The sequence below is a fragment of the Lutzomyia longipalpis genome, chromosome 1 (assembly GCF_024334085.1).
Source record: "Lutzomyia longipalpis isolate SR_M1_2022 chromosome 1, ASM2433408v1".
Taxonomy (NCBI): Eukaryota; Metazoa; Arthropoda; class Insecta; order Diptera; family Psychodidae; genus Lutzomyia; species Lutzomyia longipalpis.
In genome coordinates, this window is record NC_074707.1 from 13,597,348 (window position 1) to 13,615,956 (window position 18,609).

The 18,609-nt window shown below is 31.8% G+C and overlaps 1 protein-coding gene and 1 long non-coding RNA gene across 33 annotated transcripts in view; both read right to left on the reverse strand.

Annotated features, from left to right (window-relative positions):
• LOC129791433 (TLD domain-containing protein 2) overlaps nt 1–18,609 on the reverse strand; it is a 98,532-nt gene that overhangs the window by 34,037 nt on the left and 45,886 nt on the right. Inside the window, exons 1-2 of one of the 31 annotated variants that reach the window (XM_055829850.1) lie at nt 1,979–2,148; nt 622–827 (exon numbers count right to left, since the gene is read on the reverse strand). The exons of 28 other annotated variants lie outside the window; for them this stretch is intronic. In XM_055829850.1, the coding sequence (XP_055685825.1) occupies nt 622–671 (50 nt within the window). In that variant the 5' untranslated portion in view covers nt 672–827; nt 1,979–2,148. Of the gene's footprint in view, nt 1–621; nt 1,600–1,978; nt 2,149–18,609 lie in introns of those variants that run through there. 2 more of the 31 variants (XM_055829810.1, XM_055829817.1) reach the window with 2 other exon arrangements.
• Nucleotides 14,617–17,301, reverse strand: LOC129792896 (uncharacterized). Of its 2 annotated transcripts, XR_008750853.1 has the most exons (4): nt 15,461–16,266; nt 14,990–15,163; nt 14,814–14,915; nt 14,617–14,751 (listed from the first exon to the last, which is right to left on the reverse strand). It is a non-coding gene; the product is annotated as an uncharacterized LOC129792896 (long non-coding RNA). The 2 variants fall into 2 exon arrangements; XR_008750852.1 differs by having other exon boundaries at nt 14,990–17,301.

The following is an 18,609-nucleotide window of genomic DNA, read 5'->3' on the forward strand; positions in this document are numbered from 1 at the left end:
ACATAAATTTATTTTGAAAATATACTGCAGAGGTGATGAAAATATTTATAATTAAAATCGTTAAATTTTCTTTTAAAATATATAATTAAACATTATAATGAAAATATCCAATAGAGCTTAAAAGCTTTTATCTTAATAACTTTTCATACTTCTGAGTAAGTTGTTATTTTAACATATTTTTTTCTGAAATAATAATTGAGACTGCGGCAGGTAAATTCATAGATCTCTCTCAATATAGAGATAAAGCCAATCTCAAATAAAACTTGTCAAGTTTGCATAATAAACTTAAAAAGTTACCACTAAGAATTTCCACGTTGTTAGTACAAATATGACCTAGTTTTCTATTTCTATATATAAACTTTTAATCACATCTTGTCAGTTTTATAAAGAAAATTATATGGAGGAGAACAACCCCTATCGGGGAGAGGACCATTTCCACCAAATAGCACTTTTACCGAGTTAACCCGGTATATCCAATCGATAAGTACTTTTTGATAAGAAAGCACACGATTAACCTGAGGCCACACAAATAAAATGAGGTAAAAGGAACAAATGTGTGTGGGTCATGAAATTGATCATGATTATGTGTCTATTCTAGAAATTCTCTGACTAATGGCTTACCAGTAACCGGCCTTCTTTTTAAATTTCGACAATTGTGTCTCTAGAACCATGTTTTACGCGTTAATTTTTCCTTTGCCTAAAAAGCAATTTATCCTTGTCCTCCAATTGATTGCAATTCCAACAAAGTCGCACAAAATATCTCTTTCCTCTCTCAATTATATAGGTATACCAAAATACGACACGTTTTGCGTTTTTCCCACACAAACCTACAGCAGAGTTACATGAAATATAAGAGCAAATTCTCATTATAGTTTTGAATCTTCTGCAGACACGTCTTCCTTATCAGGAGACAAATAGAAATGTATATATAGGAATGTGTACGATATGAGAAGTCGTGACGCTAAGAATTTATGACGCATATACCATTGAGAAATGAATTTATTTTTAGTGACATAAATTTCTCCTTTTTACTGTTTACATTGCATGATCTCAAAAGATCTCTCAATGCTAATTTCACTTTCACATTCAACCGTATATGCCGTATTATCTATCTATGTAAGTAATTAAACAATCTCATATAGAAAGAAGAATAAAATGTTGTTTATAGAGACTCATCGTATTCAATTGAGTGTGACTCAAAGTAATTTAAACTTCTATTTTGCGATTTTATTCTTTTCTCTTTAAACTTCCAATACTTCTTTAATTTGCTTCTTTTTCCTCAACACATTTATGGGAAAAGCCAGTGCCCGCGTCCAACGGAAGAATATAACCTTCACGAGTGCACGTGACTATTTTCATTTCTCTCTATTTCTTCTCTCGCTGTGTAATTTTTTCCTCACATCTCTTTGCAAGGAAAACAATTCAAAAGAGTATTAACACTTTTTTTTAATCCCATTTTCCATCTGCGCCGTGCAAAAATTCAACCTTCCACCTAAGTTATCATCAAATATTAAACAAACCCCGCACAAGCGTCGAATATAACGTGACGACTATTGAAAGAGACTCTATATATGGCGCAAAATGTAACAGACAATTGAATAAATAGTGTCTCTCTATTCCGGGAAAATATACTTTTCCAGCATTTTTCACATTATTATACTTTATTTTATCCGAGCAATTATTTGATCCGTTGAATAACAAAATTCCTCTTCTTAGTTAAACACCACACACCGGTGCTTTGACAATTTATTAAAATATTTGGCGACACTCGTGAATTTTTTTTAACACCTCAATGAAAGGCACAATTGTTTTATTATTGATAATTGTATCAATAAAATGATAAAAAAGAAAAAAAAGAATGTGAAAGAAGAACGTAATTTTATGGGAAAATTCCTTTAAATTTTCCCCCAACACGGAGGTACAAAGTATTTTAAATTGAGGTCATTATGCAGAAAAACATGTACATTAGGTTGAGTACTTAGGAATTCCGTTGTACGGTCAATTGAATTTGTTTTGGAGACACACGGACACACCTATAATTTTTTTTCTGTTAGAACATCACTCACGTAACTCCTATTCCATTTCCAAATCTAATAAAAGTTCATTTGATAAACAACGAGCAGTGCGCATTTGCTGAAAGCTCCTGACAAACTGATCGAATGAGGTCTGCGTGTACGATGGGTAGAAAAAAAAAATTTCATACATAATGTAATCTTTTAGCGATTTCATGGTATAAGAAAAACCTGACATCTTATCACTTCATTAGTCTACGCTTCTACCGTTTCTTCCACCACTCTACCTGTGAGAGAGTTTATTTATGGTGTGGTGAGACATTGGTATGAGCCACATGTGGCTAAAAATGTAAATAATATTAGCAAGTATCTGTGTGACTGTGTGCAATTTCAATTGGAAATTGCATGAGGTAAATAATAAAGCTAGAAAAAAATGTGCAAACCCACGCAATTTTGCAATATTCAACACACATAGCCTTCTCGCTTTTCTTAACATTCCTTCCTCCTAACTATTTAAATGTACACAAATGAGCTTTCAAAGCTCCCCCACTACCACCCCTTTCCAGGTATACACCGTAATCAATAGATTAACGTGACACTTTCGAAGAATCATAAATCTCTTTCCATCGAATCAACACACCAACCTCAAGTATAAACTTCTTGGGGAGTTTGTTGTGAAACTGAAACTGATAGCAATGACACTGGAGAAACTTTTTATGCCAGTGCTGCAGAGACTAATCGTTTACATAAATAAACTATATACATACATACGTATGTATGCACTGTTAAAAATACTTCAGCTTTTTTAACTGAAAATTTCGGTCTCGATCTTCCACTGTTTTACTTTGGTCAAAAATTTTGTTTTTTTGACCAATTTTTTTGGTCAATATTTGACCATTTTTTTTTCATCGAGAGTATTTTGACTAATTTATTTGGTCGAAGATACTTAACCATTTTTTCATCGATTTTGACCAATTCATATGGTTAAAACACTCACGCAAAAGGCTTTAACTGAATTATTTTGTCAATTTAATTGAAGTTCATCGGTCGTTTTGACAAATTCAAATAGTTGAAACACTCCGGCTAGGTGATTTAACTGAATTATTTAGTCAATTTCACTGAAATAGTTCGGTCATTTTGACCATTTAAAATGGTTCAAGCGGTCCTGCAATGTCACTTAACTGAATTATTCAGTCAATTTTACTAAAGCATTTCGGTCGTTTCGACGAAATAAAATGGTGGAAGAGCTTCGCAGAATGAAATTTAACTAAATTATTCCGTACTTCAGTCTTTTTGACAAATCAATACAGTGGAAGATCGGGACTGAATTATTTGGTCTCGGTCTTCCACTGTAGTACTTCAGTCTTTTTGACAAATTAATACAGTGGAAGATCAGGACTGAATTATTTGGTCTCGGTCTTCCAATGTAGTACTTCAGTCTTTTTGACAAATTAATACAGTGGAAGATCAGGACTGAATTATTTGGTCTCGGTCTTCCAATGTAGTACTTCAGTCTTTTTGACAAATTAATACAGTGGAAGATCGGGACTGAATTATTTGGTCTCGGTCTTCCAATGTAGTACTTCAGTCTTTTTGACAAATTAATACAGTGGAAGATCGGGACTGAATTATTTGGTCTCGGTCTTCCAATGTAGTACTTCAGTCTTTTTGACAAATTAATACAGTGGAAGATCGGGACTGAATTATTTGGTCTCGGTCTTCCAATGTAGTACTTCAGTCTTTTTGACAAATTAATACAGTGGAAGATCGGGACTGAATTATTTGGTCTCGGTCTTCCACTGTAGTACTTCAGTCTTTTTGACAAATTAATACAGTGGAAGATCGGGACTGAATTATTTGGTCTCGGTCTTCCACTGTAGTACTTCAGTCTTTTTGACAAATTAATACAGTGGAAGATCGGGACTGAATTATTTGGTCTCGGTCTTCCAATGTAGTACTTCAGTCTTTTTGACAAATTAATACAGTGGAAGATCAGGACTGAATTATTTGGTCTCGGTCTTCCAATGTAGTACTTCAGTCTTTTTGACAAATTAATACAGTGGAAGATCAGGACTGAATTATTTGGTCTCGGTCTTCCAATGTAGTACTTCAGTCTTTTTGACAAATTAATACAGTGGAAGATCAGGACTGAATTATTTGGTCTCGGTCTTCCAATGTACTACTTCAGTCTTTTTGACAAATTAATACAGTGGAAGATCAGGACTGAATTATTTGATCTCGGTCTTCCAATGTAGTACTTCAGTCTTTTTGACAAATTAATACAGTGGAAGATCGGGACTGAATTATTTGGTCTCGGTCTTCCAATGTAGTACTTCAGTCTTTTTGACAAATTAATACAGTGGAAGATCGGGACTGAATTATTTGGTCTCGGTCTTCCACTGTAGTACTTCAGTCTTTTTGACAAATTAATACAGTGGAAGATCAGGACTGAATTATTTGGTCTCGGTCTTCCACTGTAGTACTTCAGTCTTTTTGACAAATTAATACAGTGGAAGATCGGGACTGAATTATTTGGTCTCGGTCTTCCACTGTAGTACTTCAGTCTTTTTGACAAATTAATACAGTGGAAGATCGGGACTGAATTATTTGGTCTCGGTCTTCCACTGTAGTACTTCAGTCTTTTTGACAAATTAATACAGTGGAAGATCGGGACTGAATTATTTGGTCTCGGTCTTCCAATGTAGTACTTCAGACTTTTTGACAAATTAATACAGTGGAAGATCAGGACTGAATTATTTGGTCTCGGTCTTCCAATGTAGTACTTCAGTCTTTTTGACAAATTAATACAGTGGAAGATCGGGACTGAATTATTTGGTCTCGGTCTTCCACTGTAGTACTTCAGTCTTTTTGACCAATTAATACAGTGGAAGATATTTGACCATTTTTTTCAGTGAAGGGGTGATTTAACAAATTTCTTTGGTAAGTGATATTAAACAGTTTGATTCAGTGAAGGAGTACATATTTTGTCCAATTCAAATGATTGGTACGCTTTAACTGAATTATTTTATCAATTTTACTGAAGTTTATAGGTCGTTTCGACCAATTCATATGGTTGAAGCACTCAGGCAATACGTTTTAACTGAATTATTTGATTAATTTTACTGAAGTTCATCGGCCGTTTTGACCAATTCAAATAGTTACAGCATTTTCGCAATGTCATTTAACTGAATTATTCAGTCAATTTTACTGAAGTACTTCGGCTTTTCTGAATTCCACTCTAAAATGCAAAATCTTCAGATCTAACTTAAATTTGGGATGAGTCACGTTAACAGGATTTTTAATAAAAAAAAAAACAAAATTAAAAAAAAATATTTCTTTTATTTTCTCTTAAAGCATTTTCCTTTCTCTTTTACAATACCCATTAATACTTTAAATGAAAGAGGCTTTTCAATTAAAGACTGAGTTAAAGAAAAAGAATTCTTTTTTTATTCCCTTTTAGAGGATAAGGGAAATTATTTGATCAAAATAACAAAAGTCATTTGGTTAAAAGACAATAAAATCTAAATAAAATTATTAAAAAGGCCAAAAAAATTGTCAAAAATACAGAAATTCTTCGGTCAAAAGTCATGAAGTAACTCAAGTAACTGAAGTTATTTGATCAAAATAACAAAAGTCATTTTGTTAAAAGACAATAAAAGCTGAATAAAATTATTAAAAAGGCCAAAAAAATTGTCAAAAATACAGAAATTCTTCGGTCAAAAGTCATGAAGTAACTCAAGTAACTGAAGTTATTTGATCAAAATAACAAAAGTCATTTTGTTAAAAGACAATAAAATCTAAATAAAATTATTAAAAAGGCCAAAAAAATTGTCAAAAATACAGAAATTCTTCGGTCAAAAGTCATGAAGTAACTCAAGTAACTGAAGTTATTTGATCAAAATAACAAAGTCCGATACACTAGTCTGTATAAGGAATTTAATAAATTATTATTATTATTATTATCAAAATAACAAAAGTCATTTGGTTAAAAGACAATAAAAGCTGAATAAAATTATTAAAAAGGCCAAAAAAAATTGTCAAAAATACAGAAATTCTTCGGTCAAAAGTCATGAAGTAACTCAAGTAACTGAAGTTATTTGATCAAAATAACAAAAGTCATTTGGTTAAAAGACAATAAAAGCTGAATAGAATTATTAAAAAGGCCAAAAAAAATTGTCAAAAATACAGAAATTCTTCGGTCAAAAGTCATGAAGTAACTCAAGTAACTGAAGTTATTTGATCAAAATAACAAAAGTCATTTGGTTAAAAGACAATAAAAGCTGAATAGAATTATTAAAAAGGCCAAAAAAAATTGTCAAAAATACAGAAATTCTTCGGTCAAAAGTCATGAAGTAACTCAAGTAACTGAAGTTATTTGGTCGAAATTACAAAGTCATTTTGTTAAAAGACAATAAAAGCTGAATAAAATTATTAAAAAGGCCAAAAAAAATTGTCAAAAATACAGAAATTCTTCGGTCAAAGGTCATGAAGTAACTCAAGTAACTGAAGTTATTTGATCAAAATAACAAAAGTCATTTGGTTAAAAGACAATAAAAGCTGAATAGAATTATTAAAAAGGCCAAAAAAAATTGTCAAAAATACAGAAATTCTTCGGTCAAAAGTCATGAAGTAACTCAAGTAACTGAAGTTATTTGATCAAAATAACAAAAGTCGTTTGGTTAAAAGACAATAAAAGCTGAATAGAATTATTAAAAAGGCCAAAAAAAATTGTCAAAAATACAGAAATTCTTCGGTCAAAGGTCATGAAGTAACTCAAGTAACAGAATTTATTTGGTCGAAATAACAAAGTCATTTGGTTAAAAGACAATAAAAGCTGAATAAAATTATTAAAAAGGCCAAAAAAATTGTCAAAAATACAGAAATTCTTCGGTCAAAGGTCATGAAGTAACTGAAGTTATTTGATCGAAATAACAAAAGTCATTTGGTTAAAAGACAATAAAAGCTGAATAAAATTATTAAAAAGGCCAAAAAAAATTGTCAAAAATACAGAAATTCTTCGGTCAAAGGTCATGAAGTAACTCAAGTAACAGAATTTATTTGGTCGAAAAACCAAAGATCTTTGGTTAAAAGACAATAAAAGCTGAATAAAATTATTAAAAGGGCCAAAAAAAAATTGTCAAAAATACAGAAATTCTTCGGTCAAAAGTCATGAAGTAACTCAAGTAACTGAAGTTATTTGATCAAAATAACAAAAGTCATTTTGTTAAAAGACAATAAAAGCTGAATAAAATTATTAAAAAGGCCAAAAAAAATTGTCAAAAATACAGAAATTCTTTGGTCAAAAGTCGTAAAGCAACTCAAGTAACAGAATTTATTTGGTTGAAATAACAAAGTCATTTGGTTAAAAGACAATAAAAGCTGAATAAAATTATTAAAAAGGCCAAAAAAAATTGTCAAAAATACAGAAATTCTTCGGTCAAAAGTCATGAAGTAACTCAAGTAACAGAATTTATTTGGTCGAAATAACAAAGTCATTTGGTTAAAAGACAATAAAAGCTGAATAAAATTATTAAAAAGGCCAAAAAAAATTGTCAAAAATACAGAAATTCTTCGGTCAAAAGTCATGAAGTAACTCAAGTAACAGAATTTATTTGGTTGAAAAAACAAAGTCATTTGGTTAAAAGACAATAAAAGCTGAATAAAATTATTAAAAAGGCCAAAAAAAATTGTCAAAAATACAGAAATTCTTCGGTCAAAGGTCATGAAGTAACTCAAGTAACAGAATTTATTTGGTCGAAATAACAAAGTCATTTGGTTAAAAGACAATAAAGGCTGAATAAAATTATTAAAAAGGCCAAAAAAAATTGTCAAAAATACAGAAATTCTTCGGTCAAAAGTCATGAAGTAACTCAAGTAACTGAAGTTATTTGATCAAAATAACAAAAGTCATTTTGTTAAAAGACAATAAAAGCTGAATAAAATTATTAAAAAGGCCAAAAAAAATTGTCAAAAATACAGAAATTCTTCGGTCAAAGGTCATGAAGTAACTCAAGTAACAGAATTTATTTGGTCGAAATAACAAAGTCATTTGGTTAAAAGACAATAAAAGCTGAATAAAATTATTAAAAAGGCCAAAAAAAATTGTCAAAAATACAGAAATTCTTCGGTCAAAGGTCATGAAGTAACTCAAGTAACAGAATTTATTTGGTCGAAATAACAAAGTCATTTGGTTAAAAGACAATAAAAGCTGAATAAAATTATTAAAAAGGCCAAAAAAAATTGTCAAAAATACAGAAATTCTTCGGTCAAAAGTCATGAAGTAACTCAAGTAACTGAAGTTATTTGATCAAAATAACAAAAGTCATTTTGTTAAAAGACAATAAAAGCTGAATAAAATTATTAAAAAGGCCAAAAAAAATTGTCAAAAATACAGAAATTCTTCGGTCAAAGGTCATGAAGTAACTCAAGTAACAGAATTTATTTGGTCGAAATAACAAAGTCATTTGGTTAAAAGACAATAAAGGCTGAATAAAATTATTAAAAAGGCCAAAAAAAATTGTCAAAAATACAGAAATTCTTCGGTCAAAGGTCATGAAGTAACTCAAGTAACAGAATTTATTTGGTCGAAATAACAAAGTCATTTGGTTAAAAGACAATAAAAGCTGAATAAAATTATTAAAAAGGCCAAAAAAAATTGTCAAAAATACAGAAATTCTTCGGTCAAAGGTCATGAAGTAACTCAAGTAACAGAATTTATTTGGTCGAAATAACAAAGTCATTTGGTTAAAAGACAATAAAAGCTGAATAAAATTATTAAAAAGGCCAAAAAAAATTGTCAAAAATACAGAAATTCTTCGGTCAAAAGTCATGAAGTAACTCAAGTAACTGAAGTTATTTGATCAAAATAACAAAAGTCATTTTGTTAAAAGACAATAAAAGCTGAATAAAATTATTAAAAAGGCCAAAAAAAATTGTCAAAAATACAGAAATTCTTCGGTCAAAGGTCATGAAGTAACTCAAGTAACTGAAGTTATTTGATCAAAATAACAAAAGTCGTTTGATTAAAAGACAATAAAAGCTGAATAGAATTATTAAAAAGGCCAAAAAAAATTGTCAAAAATACAGAAATTCTTCGGTCAAAGGTCATGAAGTAACTCAAGTAACAGAATTTATTTGGTCGAAATAACAAAGTCATTTGGTTAAAAGACAATAAAGGCTGAATAAAATTATTAAAAAGGCCAAAAAAAATTGTCAAAAATACAGAAATTCTTCGGTCAAAAGTCATGAAGTAACTCAAGTAACTGAAGTTATTTGATCAAAATAACAAAAGTCATTTGGTTAAAAGACAATAAAAGCTGAATAAAATTATTAAAAAGGTCAAAAAAAATTGTCAAAAATACAGAAATTCTTCGGTCAAAGGTCATGAAGTAACTCAAGTAACAGAATTTATTTGGTCGAAATAACAAAGTCATTTGGTTAAAAGACAATAAAAGCTGAATAAAATTATTAAAAAGGCCAAAAAAAATTGTCAAAAATACAGAAATTCTTCGGTCAAAAGTCATGAAGTAACTCAAGTAACAGAATTTATTTGGTCGAAAAACCAAAGATCTTTGGTTAAAAGACAATAAAAGCTGAATAAAATTATTAAAAAGGCCAAAAAAAAATTGTCAAAAATACAGAAATTCTTCGGTCAAAAGTTATGAAGTAACTCAAGTAACTGAAGTTATTTGATCAAAATAACAAAAGTCATTTTGTTAAAAGACAATAAAAGCTGAATAAAATTATTAAAAAGGCCAAAAAAAATTGTCAAAAATACAGAAATTCTTCGGTCAAAAGTCATGAAGTAACTCAAGTAACTGAAGTTATTTGATCAATATAACAAAGTCATTTTGTTAAAAGACAATAAAAGCTGAATAAAATTATTAAAAAGGCCAAAAAAAATTGTCAAAAATACAGAAATTCTTCGGTCAAAGGTCATGAAGCAACTCAAGTAACTGAAGTTATTTGGTCGAAATTACAAAGTCATTTGGTTAAAAGACAATAAAAGCTGAATAAAATTATTAAAAAGGCCAAAAAAATTGTCAAAAATACAGAAATTCTTCGGTCAAAAGTCATGAAGTAACTCAAGTAACTGAAGTTATTTGGTCGAAATTACAAAGTCATTTTGTTAAAAGACAATAAAAGCTGAATAAAATTATTAAAAAGGCCAAAAAAAATTGTCAAAAATACAGAAATTCTTCGGTCAAAGGTCATGAAGTAACTCAAGTAACTGAAGTTATTTGATCAAAATAACAAAAGTCATTTGGTTAAAAGACAATAAAAGCTGAATAGAATTATTAAAAAGGCCAAAAAAAATTGTCAAAAATACAGAAATTCTTCGGTCAAAAGTCATGAAGTAACTCAAGTAACTGAAGTTATTTGATCAAAATAACAAAAGTCGTTTGGTTAAAAGACAATAAAAGCTGAATAGAATTATTAAAAAGGCCAAAAAAAATTGTCAAAAATACAGAAATTCTTCGGTCAAAGGTCATGAAGTAACTCAAGTAACAGAATTTATTTGGTCGAAATAACAAAGTCATTTGGTTAAAAGACAATAAAGGCTGAATAAAATTATTAAAAAGGCCAAAAAAAATTGTCAAAAATACAGAAATTCTTCGGTCAAAAGTCATGAAGTAACTCAAGTAACTGAAGTTATTTGATCAAAATAACAAAAGTCATTTGGTTAAAAGACAATAAAAGCTGAATAAAATTATTAAAAAGGCCAAAAAAAATTGTCAAAAATACAGAAATTCTTCGGTCAAAAGTCATGAAGCAACTCAAGTAACAGAATTTATTTGGTCGAAATTACTAAATCATTTGATTAAAAGATATAAAAAGTTGAATTAAATAGTCAAAAAAGAAAATGGAATTAATAAAAAAAAAAACAAAAGTTATTAAGACTGCGCTCGATTTTTTCTCCCAAATGAGGTAGATTCTAGCAAAAATATTTTCTTTTCGTTTCTTACAATTCGTGAGTTACAAGGTTTTTTGACATTTTCACAAAAAGCTTCTAAAATTTTAAGGTCTAAAAAGTTTTACATCTAGACCAAGTAGCCGAGACACATTTTACGTCATAATAGAAAAGGAAAGATTTTGGTATTCTGGCTGAAATTTTAGCTGTGTTTCTTTCAGACACAGCTTTTGTGTACCGAGCAAAATCGAAAGTCGTCAGATCGGGCTCAAACTTGGGATGAGCACGAATTAGGGTCCCCACATTCCAAAAAACGTATGCGCCAAAAAAATTTTTTTTCCGGCCGGCCGGCCGTCCGGCCGGAGTACAATGCTAAATTGCGAGAGAACGGTGATAGATAGAGACTTGTGGTAAACGGCAAAGTTTAAATATCGACTGGAAGACATCCGATTATGACGTCAAATTTTACCCCCCTCCCCCCCGTCCGCCATTTTGAATAACCTCAAAATTTTGTTTTCGCTATATCTCAGCCCCTGTAATAGCTAAAAATCTGAAATTTTTTTATGTTGTAGGGGACATCAAGAGCTTTCCAACGATACCTCATTTTCGAAAATCGGTCAAGCCGTTTAGTCAATATGGCCGCCAAAATTTTTCATCGAAAATCGACCATAACTCGAAAACGGCTTGACCGATTTCGATCAACCCGGGCTTAAATGAAAGCTCTCAACAAACCCTACAACTCTCTAGAACATACGAAGTTTCAAAAGTGACTGCTAGGGGGCCAAAAATCGAAAACAAAATTTTCGATTAGTTTTCGATAAATATCTCGAAAACGGCGACATAATTTTTTTTTCATTTTTTTATATTGGAAGGTGAGGTGGACGTACCTGGAGAAATATAGGGCGTTAGTTGTGGCTTCCGGGTCGAAGCGACCGGATTTCCAGCATTGAAAAATCTCCTTCCACTTCACAACTTCAATATTTATTTAAATTAACAAAGAATATAAGAGAATTAATAATATAATTGAGAATTTTGCTTCACTGCGTTGGCGTGCATGTCGTGTCTATTGCGCGCTTTTTGGGAGAGTATATGACAGGTTTTTGACCGTTGATAGGTGGCGCGCGACCATTCCCGATTCGTGCCGAAATGTGCCTTTGGCGCGGATCCATATATGTTATAGCTGACCATATTATCTAGCTCCATGCCAAAAATGAAGAAAATCTATGGATTCGTTTTCGAGATATAGCCTTTCAAAGTTGGCATGTCATATCTCGGGTTCTACAAGTCCGATCTTTATCAACTCAAGCGCAAATGAAAGGTTGAAATGATTTTTTTTACAAAATCATATGATTTGTAAGGATCTGTCGAGGTGCCTTTTCAATTTTTTGTGAGTTTTTTATCCATAGAAATATTATTTAGTGTCAACGTATAGACCATATTGACGATTATTCTACATGAATTTGAGTATTTGGATTTGTTTCAGGATATTTTATGTGGAAAAATATTGAATTTTTTGTGAATTATGTTTTGAAAGACCACATGAGACATTTCCATAGATTAAAAAGCAGTCTGTTTTAGAATATGAAAAAGGGTTTGATTCCGAATATTCTGGATTCGCTTCTACCTGCCAGGAGCATCTGGGATTTGAAGTCAAATTCCTGTGCTTCTGCGCTCAAAGGCCAAGGAACGGACAAGGCCACAGTTGTTCGGAAAAATACCCCTGTTATATTTGGACCAAAATCTCAGTAAATCTTTTTAACCCTTGGAGGATTTTGCTGACAAAAGTAGCCAATTCGACTTTTTTCAATCGTCATAGAATTAAAATCTATTCATATTTCGTGATGAATTCTACATTGGTGTATAGGGGAGTTTTATTACTTCAAGATCATGTAAAGAAAATTAGGAAATGTACTGGTAAGCTGACCAAGCTAACGAGAGCTGTGTTTCTTTCAGTGTATTAATTTTGTGAGAGCAAACTTAGAACGCGAATTAATTTAAATACGCGTAAAGTCGGGAAAAGTTGAAAAGTCATGTCTTGAAGTCAGCTATAACATATCGAAAAACGAAAAAAAATTATGTCGCCATTTTCAAAAAATTCGAGTTCGAAATTTTCGAAAGTTTTGTTTTCGATTTTAGCGTCTCTTGCGGTCATTTCTCGAAGTTGCAATGTTCTAGACATTTGTAGAGTTTCACGAAACCTTTCATTTGCGCTTGAGTTGATCAACATCGGACTTGTAGAACCCGAGATATGACATGCCAACTTTGGAAGGCTATATCTCGAGAACGGATCCATAGATTTTCTGCATTTTTGGCATGGAGCCTAGATAATATAGTCAGCTACAATATATCAAAAAATTTAAAAAAAAATTTTTTTGTGATGAAATTTACCCTTATCATATTCGGCTTTAAAGTAGCCCCAAAGAATGAGATTCCACGAGAGCCTAGAAGAGAGAGGGAGGGGAAGAAAAACAGCATAGGTCACCTCAGGATCTGTTTATTTTTAAGAATAAGTGTGGCATAAATTCTGAAGAATAATCCCAGGTAAGAGTTAGGGCAGCCTCCGGAAAAGCAATGGAGCTACCTTCCGGATCTATTATTCCGCCGTGAATCACTTCGTGATGAATCTCCTTGGGATGCAGCAGTGGGCATTGATTTCTTCACCAGTGTGGGAGATGACCAAAGCTTGGTCTATCCGGGTACGACCTCGTGGCTCCTGATGGGGATGAGCCTCCCTGGAGCGAGGCACTGGGCAGGAAGTGGACGATAAATGACTCCAATATGGTAGATCATCATCCAAGACATCCTTCGATTCGGGCCCACTAGATTCTCCGACAGATTTTCTGGTGATTGGGGATTTTGTGAGATCTCTCCTCACGCCCTGGATCCCGGTGTGACTTAAGTCAATTGACATCCTTCCTGGCTCGACACTGCCACAAACGCTCCTCTCAGACTGGGGGCTCGTGGAACCGGGGTATTTCTTCTGCCTTCTAGGTGGCTGGCTACCAGCAGCTCCTCTTCTTCTAAGTGTGGAGCTCATGGAATCCGAGGCACTTCTGCAGTCACTTCCCGCACTTATATAGGGTTTTGGGGGTAAAACTTTGAGGTTATGACCTCTCCTCCCCATCAAAAACTAGCTGCCGAATTTCTGCAGAAAAATTCGAAAGCACTAAAGGTATTCTGAACACGTGTTCTTTAGAAATTCTTTAGAAATTTTGTATGGCGCTGGGACACTTTTTCTGCAGAATATTTCCGCAGTTTTCTGAAAAAATTCACCAATCTGTTATACCGTTGAAATTCGTTTTGAATTTAAAAAAAGCGTTTTTTTTTGCAAATTGCTTCGCGGGGATTTGTTGCGCTTCGCGCAAATTTTGGAGAAAAAAATTGTGATGGTTTATAAGTAAAAAAAAATAGGGCCACTCATTAAACCCAAAGAAAAAAATTTGCAAAGAGAAGAAATCATTTTCAAGCAACATTTCCGGCGCCAAATTTAAAAATTCGCAAAAAATGCATGAATTTTATATGGGGGCTACCTAAAGGGGGGCTTTGGGGGGAAAATGAATACGGCCACTCGAAACAGACTGATATAAGGAGCGTCTGTACCAAATTTCATCGCAATCGGTCAAACGGTGTAGATTTGTATAGCCGAACACGACGGAAGATTACCAACAAACAGACCTTTATTATATAGATTTATTTAATATTTTTAAAATTTACAAAAAAATATTGAAAAAATATATCCGGCGTTGCCTTTTCCTTCTCCTGCTGTCTCCTTCGATGCTGGGCGGCTTTTCAGATGATCTCTCCTCTTCACCTTTGTGACTTCCGGGACTTTAAAAAATAAAAGAAAATCTTAGGAAAAAGTATTCTAAATATTTTTTCATCTTTCTCACCTTCCATTTCCGGAAAATTATGTTGCATAAAGTTGTGTAAGACCGGATCCCAGAAATTGAGGACTGAAGCCAGGCACGGACAGTTTTGTGCTTCAAACGGATCTAAAATATGGAAAAAAAAGTTTAGAATAATAATGAATTTTTTGAAAAAATACGAATCAGAAGAATTAACATACATTTCCGCATTTTGGAATGTTGTCAAAAATTAAAGCAAAAGCGGGCAGGGCATCCGGGTAGAGCATTCAGGCAGGCCATGCGGGTAGGGGTCCAGGCAGGGCTTCCTGAATAGGGCATCCGGGTAAGGCTTCCGGGCTGGTCATCCTGGGCACTGATTGTGTTCCAAAAACGATCTGAAATACCTATAGTAAAAATTGATAAATTGTTCTTTTTTTTTCTTGTTTACAAAAGTTTTTGTTTTTATATCTTGAGAAAATTAATTTAAAAAAAAAAAGAAAAATCAATTTCGGGCTCTTTTTTTGCAATGAAGAATTTTTAGATCAAAATAATTAATTTTTTTCTCATTGTTTTCTATCAATTTCATCAATCTGATGCTACTAAAACATTCCACAAAAGATATTTGTGAAATCTAGTAGGATCAAAAAGATAAAATTACCCAAATTAATTAAGAAAATTGTAAAATTACTTACCGCATCTCTTCTGCGTGAATTTTCCATCATTTTTGCACTCTCAAACCACAAAGTCTCAAATTGACGAATTTTTGAAGAAAACCGCGGAAATTTTCTGCACCCACGCCGAACGCTCCCAAAGCGAGATAAATCCACCCGAATGAAAAAATAAACTGCGGACAAAATTTTAGCTGCCGACCGACCTCGAAACATATTTTTGATGGGTCCTATCTTCTTCTTCATCTTAATCTCTTTCGGCATTTCGCCGTGTTTCGTTTCATTTGAATTCATAATAACCGTTTGTTTATTTCCGGTAATTTTATTTCTCCCAAAAATCGTAACAATATGTCGCCGTTTTCGAGATATTCATCGAAAACTCATCGAAAATTTTGTTTTCGTTTTTTGGCCCTCTAGCGGTCACTTTTGAAACTTCGGATGTTCTAGAGAGTTGTAGGGTATGTTGAGAGCTTGATGTCCCCTACAACATATCAAAATTTCAGATTTTTAGATATCTGAGATATAGGCAAAACCGGTTTATAGGTATTGGTTTATAGGTTTAGCCGCAAGTCTCTATCTATCACAGTTCCCTCGCAATTTAGTGTTATACTGCAGACGGCCGGCCGGCCGGAAAAAAATTTTTTTGGCGCATACGTTTTTTGGAATGTGGGGACCCTAATTTGTGCTCATCCCAAGTTTGAGCCCGATCTGACGACTTTCGATTTTGCTCGGTACACAAAAAGCTGTGTCTGAAAGAAACACAGCGAAAATATAGAAATTCTGCGGTCAAAATTCATGAAGCAACTCAAGTAACAGAAATTATTTGGTCAAAAGAACAAAAGTCCTTTGATTAAAAGATAATAAAGCTGAATAAAATTATTAAAAAAGCAATTTGAAATTGTCAAAAACACAGAAATTTTCCAGTCAAAGTTAATAAGGTAGCCCAAGTAACTGAAGTTATTTGGTTAAAATAACAAAAGTTGTTTGGTTAAAAGACAATAAAGCTGAATAAAATTATTAAAAAAGCAATTTGAAATTGTCAAAAACACAAAAATTTTCCAGTCAAAGTTAATAAGGTAGCCCAAGTAACTGAAGTTATTTGGTTAAAATAACAAAAGTTGTTTGGATAAAAGACAATAAAGCTGAATAAAATTATTAAAAAAGCAATTTGAAATTGTAAAAAACACAAAAATTTTCCAGTCAAAGTTAATAAGGTAGCCCAAGTAACTGAAGTTATTTGGTTAAAATAACAAAAGTTGTTTGGTTAAAAGATAAAAAAGCCGAATCAAATAGTCAAAAAAGAAAATATAATTGATCAGAAAAGGAAAAGTTTTTCATTTATATAATATTATAAAAGAATTAATTAATTCAAATAAAAGAAATGCTCAGTGACTGAATGACATGTCAAAACTTGTTTGATTTGTAGAAAAACGAATATATATATAATATATTTGCACCACTCACCCATTCGGATTTAACCAATCATTTCAGTCAACGTACTCACAAAGGAAAACAAAATGGCTTCGTTTTTTTCACTCACAACGCAATATCTCAATTTTAGTGCTAAAACTTGCTAATTTCATTACAATAGCACTTGAAAACTCTTAAATAATCACTCATGAAGGATTTTCATTACTTTTACACTATTTTTTCACAGTTTTTCACTCCATAATTACAAAGAAATCAGGAGAAAACAGAACGCTGTCAAAAACTTCCATCAATCTGCTTTAACTGAATGCTTCGGTTGAGGAATGGAATTTTCCAGAACACGCCAAAGTATTTAACCTTTGTACTTCAGCTAAACATATCATTAACCAAACTAACATATCTCTATTAACGATGATTGCAAGTTAAAGAAGTGAAAAAAGGAAAATATAAAATAGCATTCGGAAAACAATTTGGTAGACAAAAGATAATAAAGCTGAATAAAATTATTAAAAAAGCAATTTGAAATTGTCAAAAACACAAAAATTTTCCAGTCAAAGTTAATAAGGTAGCCCAAGTAACTGAAGTTATTTGGTTAAAATAACAAAAGTTGTTTGGATAAAAGACAATAAAGCTGAATAAAATTATTAAAAAAGCAATTTGAAATTGTAAAAAACACAAAAATTTTCCAGTCAAAGTTAATAAGGTAGCCCAAGTAACTGAAGTTATTTGGTTAAAATAACAAAAGTTGTTTGGATAAAAGACAAAAAACCGAATCAAATAGTCAAAAAAGAAAATATAATTGATCAGAAAAGGAAAAGTTTTTCATTTATATAATATTATAACAGAATTAATTAATTCAAATAAAAGAAATGCTCAGTGACTGAATGACATGTCAAAACTTGTTTGATTTGTAGAAAAACGATTATATATAATATATTTGTACCACTCACCCATTCGGATTTAACCAATCATTTCAGTCAACGTACTCACAAAGGAAAACAAAATGGCTTCGTTTTTTTTTTCACTCACAACGCAATATCTCAATTTTAGTGCTAAAACTTGCTAATTTCATTACAATAGCACTTGAAAACTCTTAAATAATCACTCATGAAGGATTTTCATTACTTTTACACTATTTTTTCACAGTTTTTCACTCCATAATTACAAAGAAATCAGGAGAAAACAGAACGCTGTCAAAAACTTCCGTCAATCTGCTTTAACTGAATGCTTCGGTTGAGGAATGGAATTTTCCAGAACACACCAAAGTATTTAACCTTTTTACTTCAGCTAATAACTCATTAACCAATAACAGAATCATTTCTGTCATTTTGTTAATAATTTAATATATTAAATACTGATGTTAATTAGTAAATATATCAAAATTAGGCAGTCAAAATAATAAAAGCTCATTTGCCAAAATAACTTGGGATACTTTACTAACTTTGACAGAGTAACTTGTGTTTCTGACAATTTTAAATTGCTTTTTTAATAATTTGATTCAGCTTTGTTGTCTTTAAACCAAATGACTTTTGTTCTTTTGACCAAATAACTTCAGTTACATGGGTAACTTTATTAACTTTGACCGAAGAATTTATGTATTTTTGACAATTTTTTTGGCCTTTTTAATAATTTTATTCAGCTTTTATTGTCTTTTAACCAAATGACTTTGTTTTTTCAACCAAATAAATTCTGTTACTTGAGTTGCTTTACGACTTTTGACCAAAGAATTTCTGTATTTTTGACAA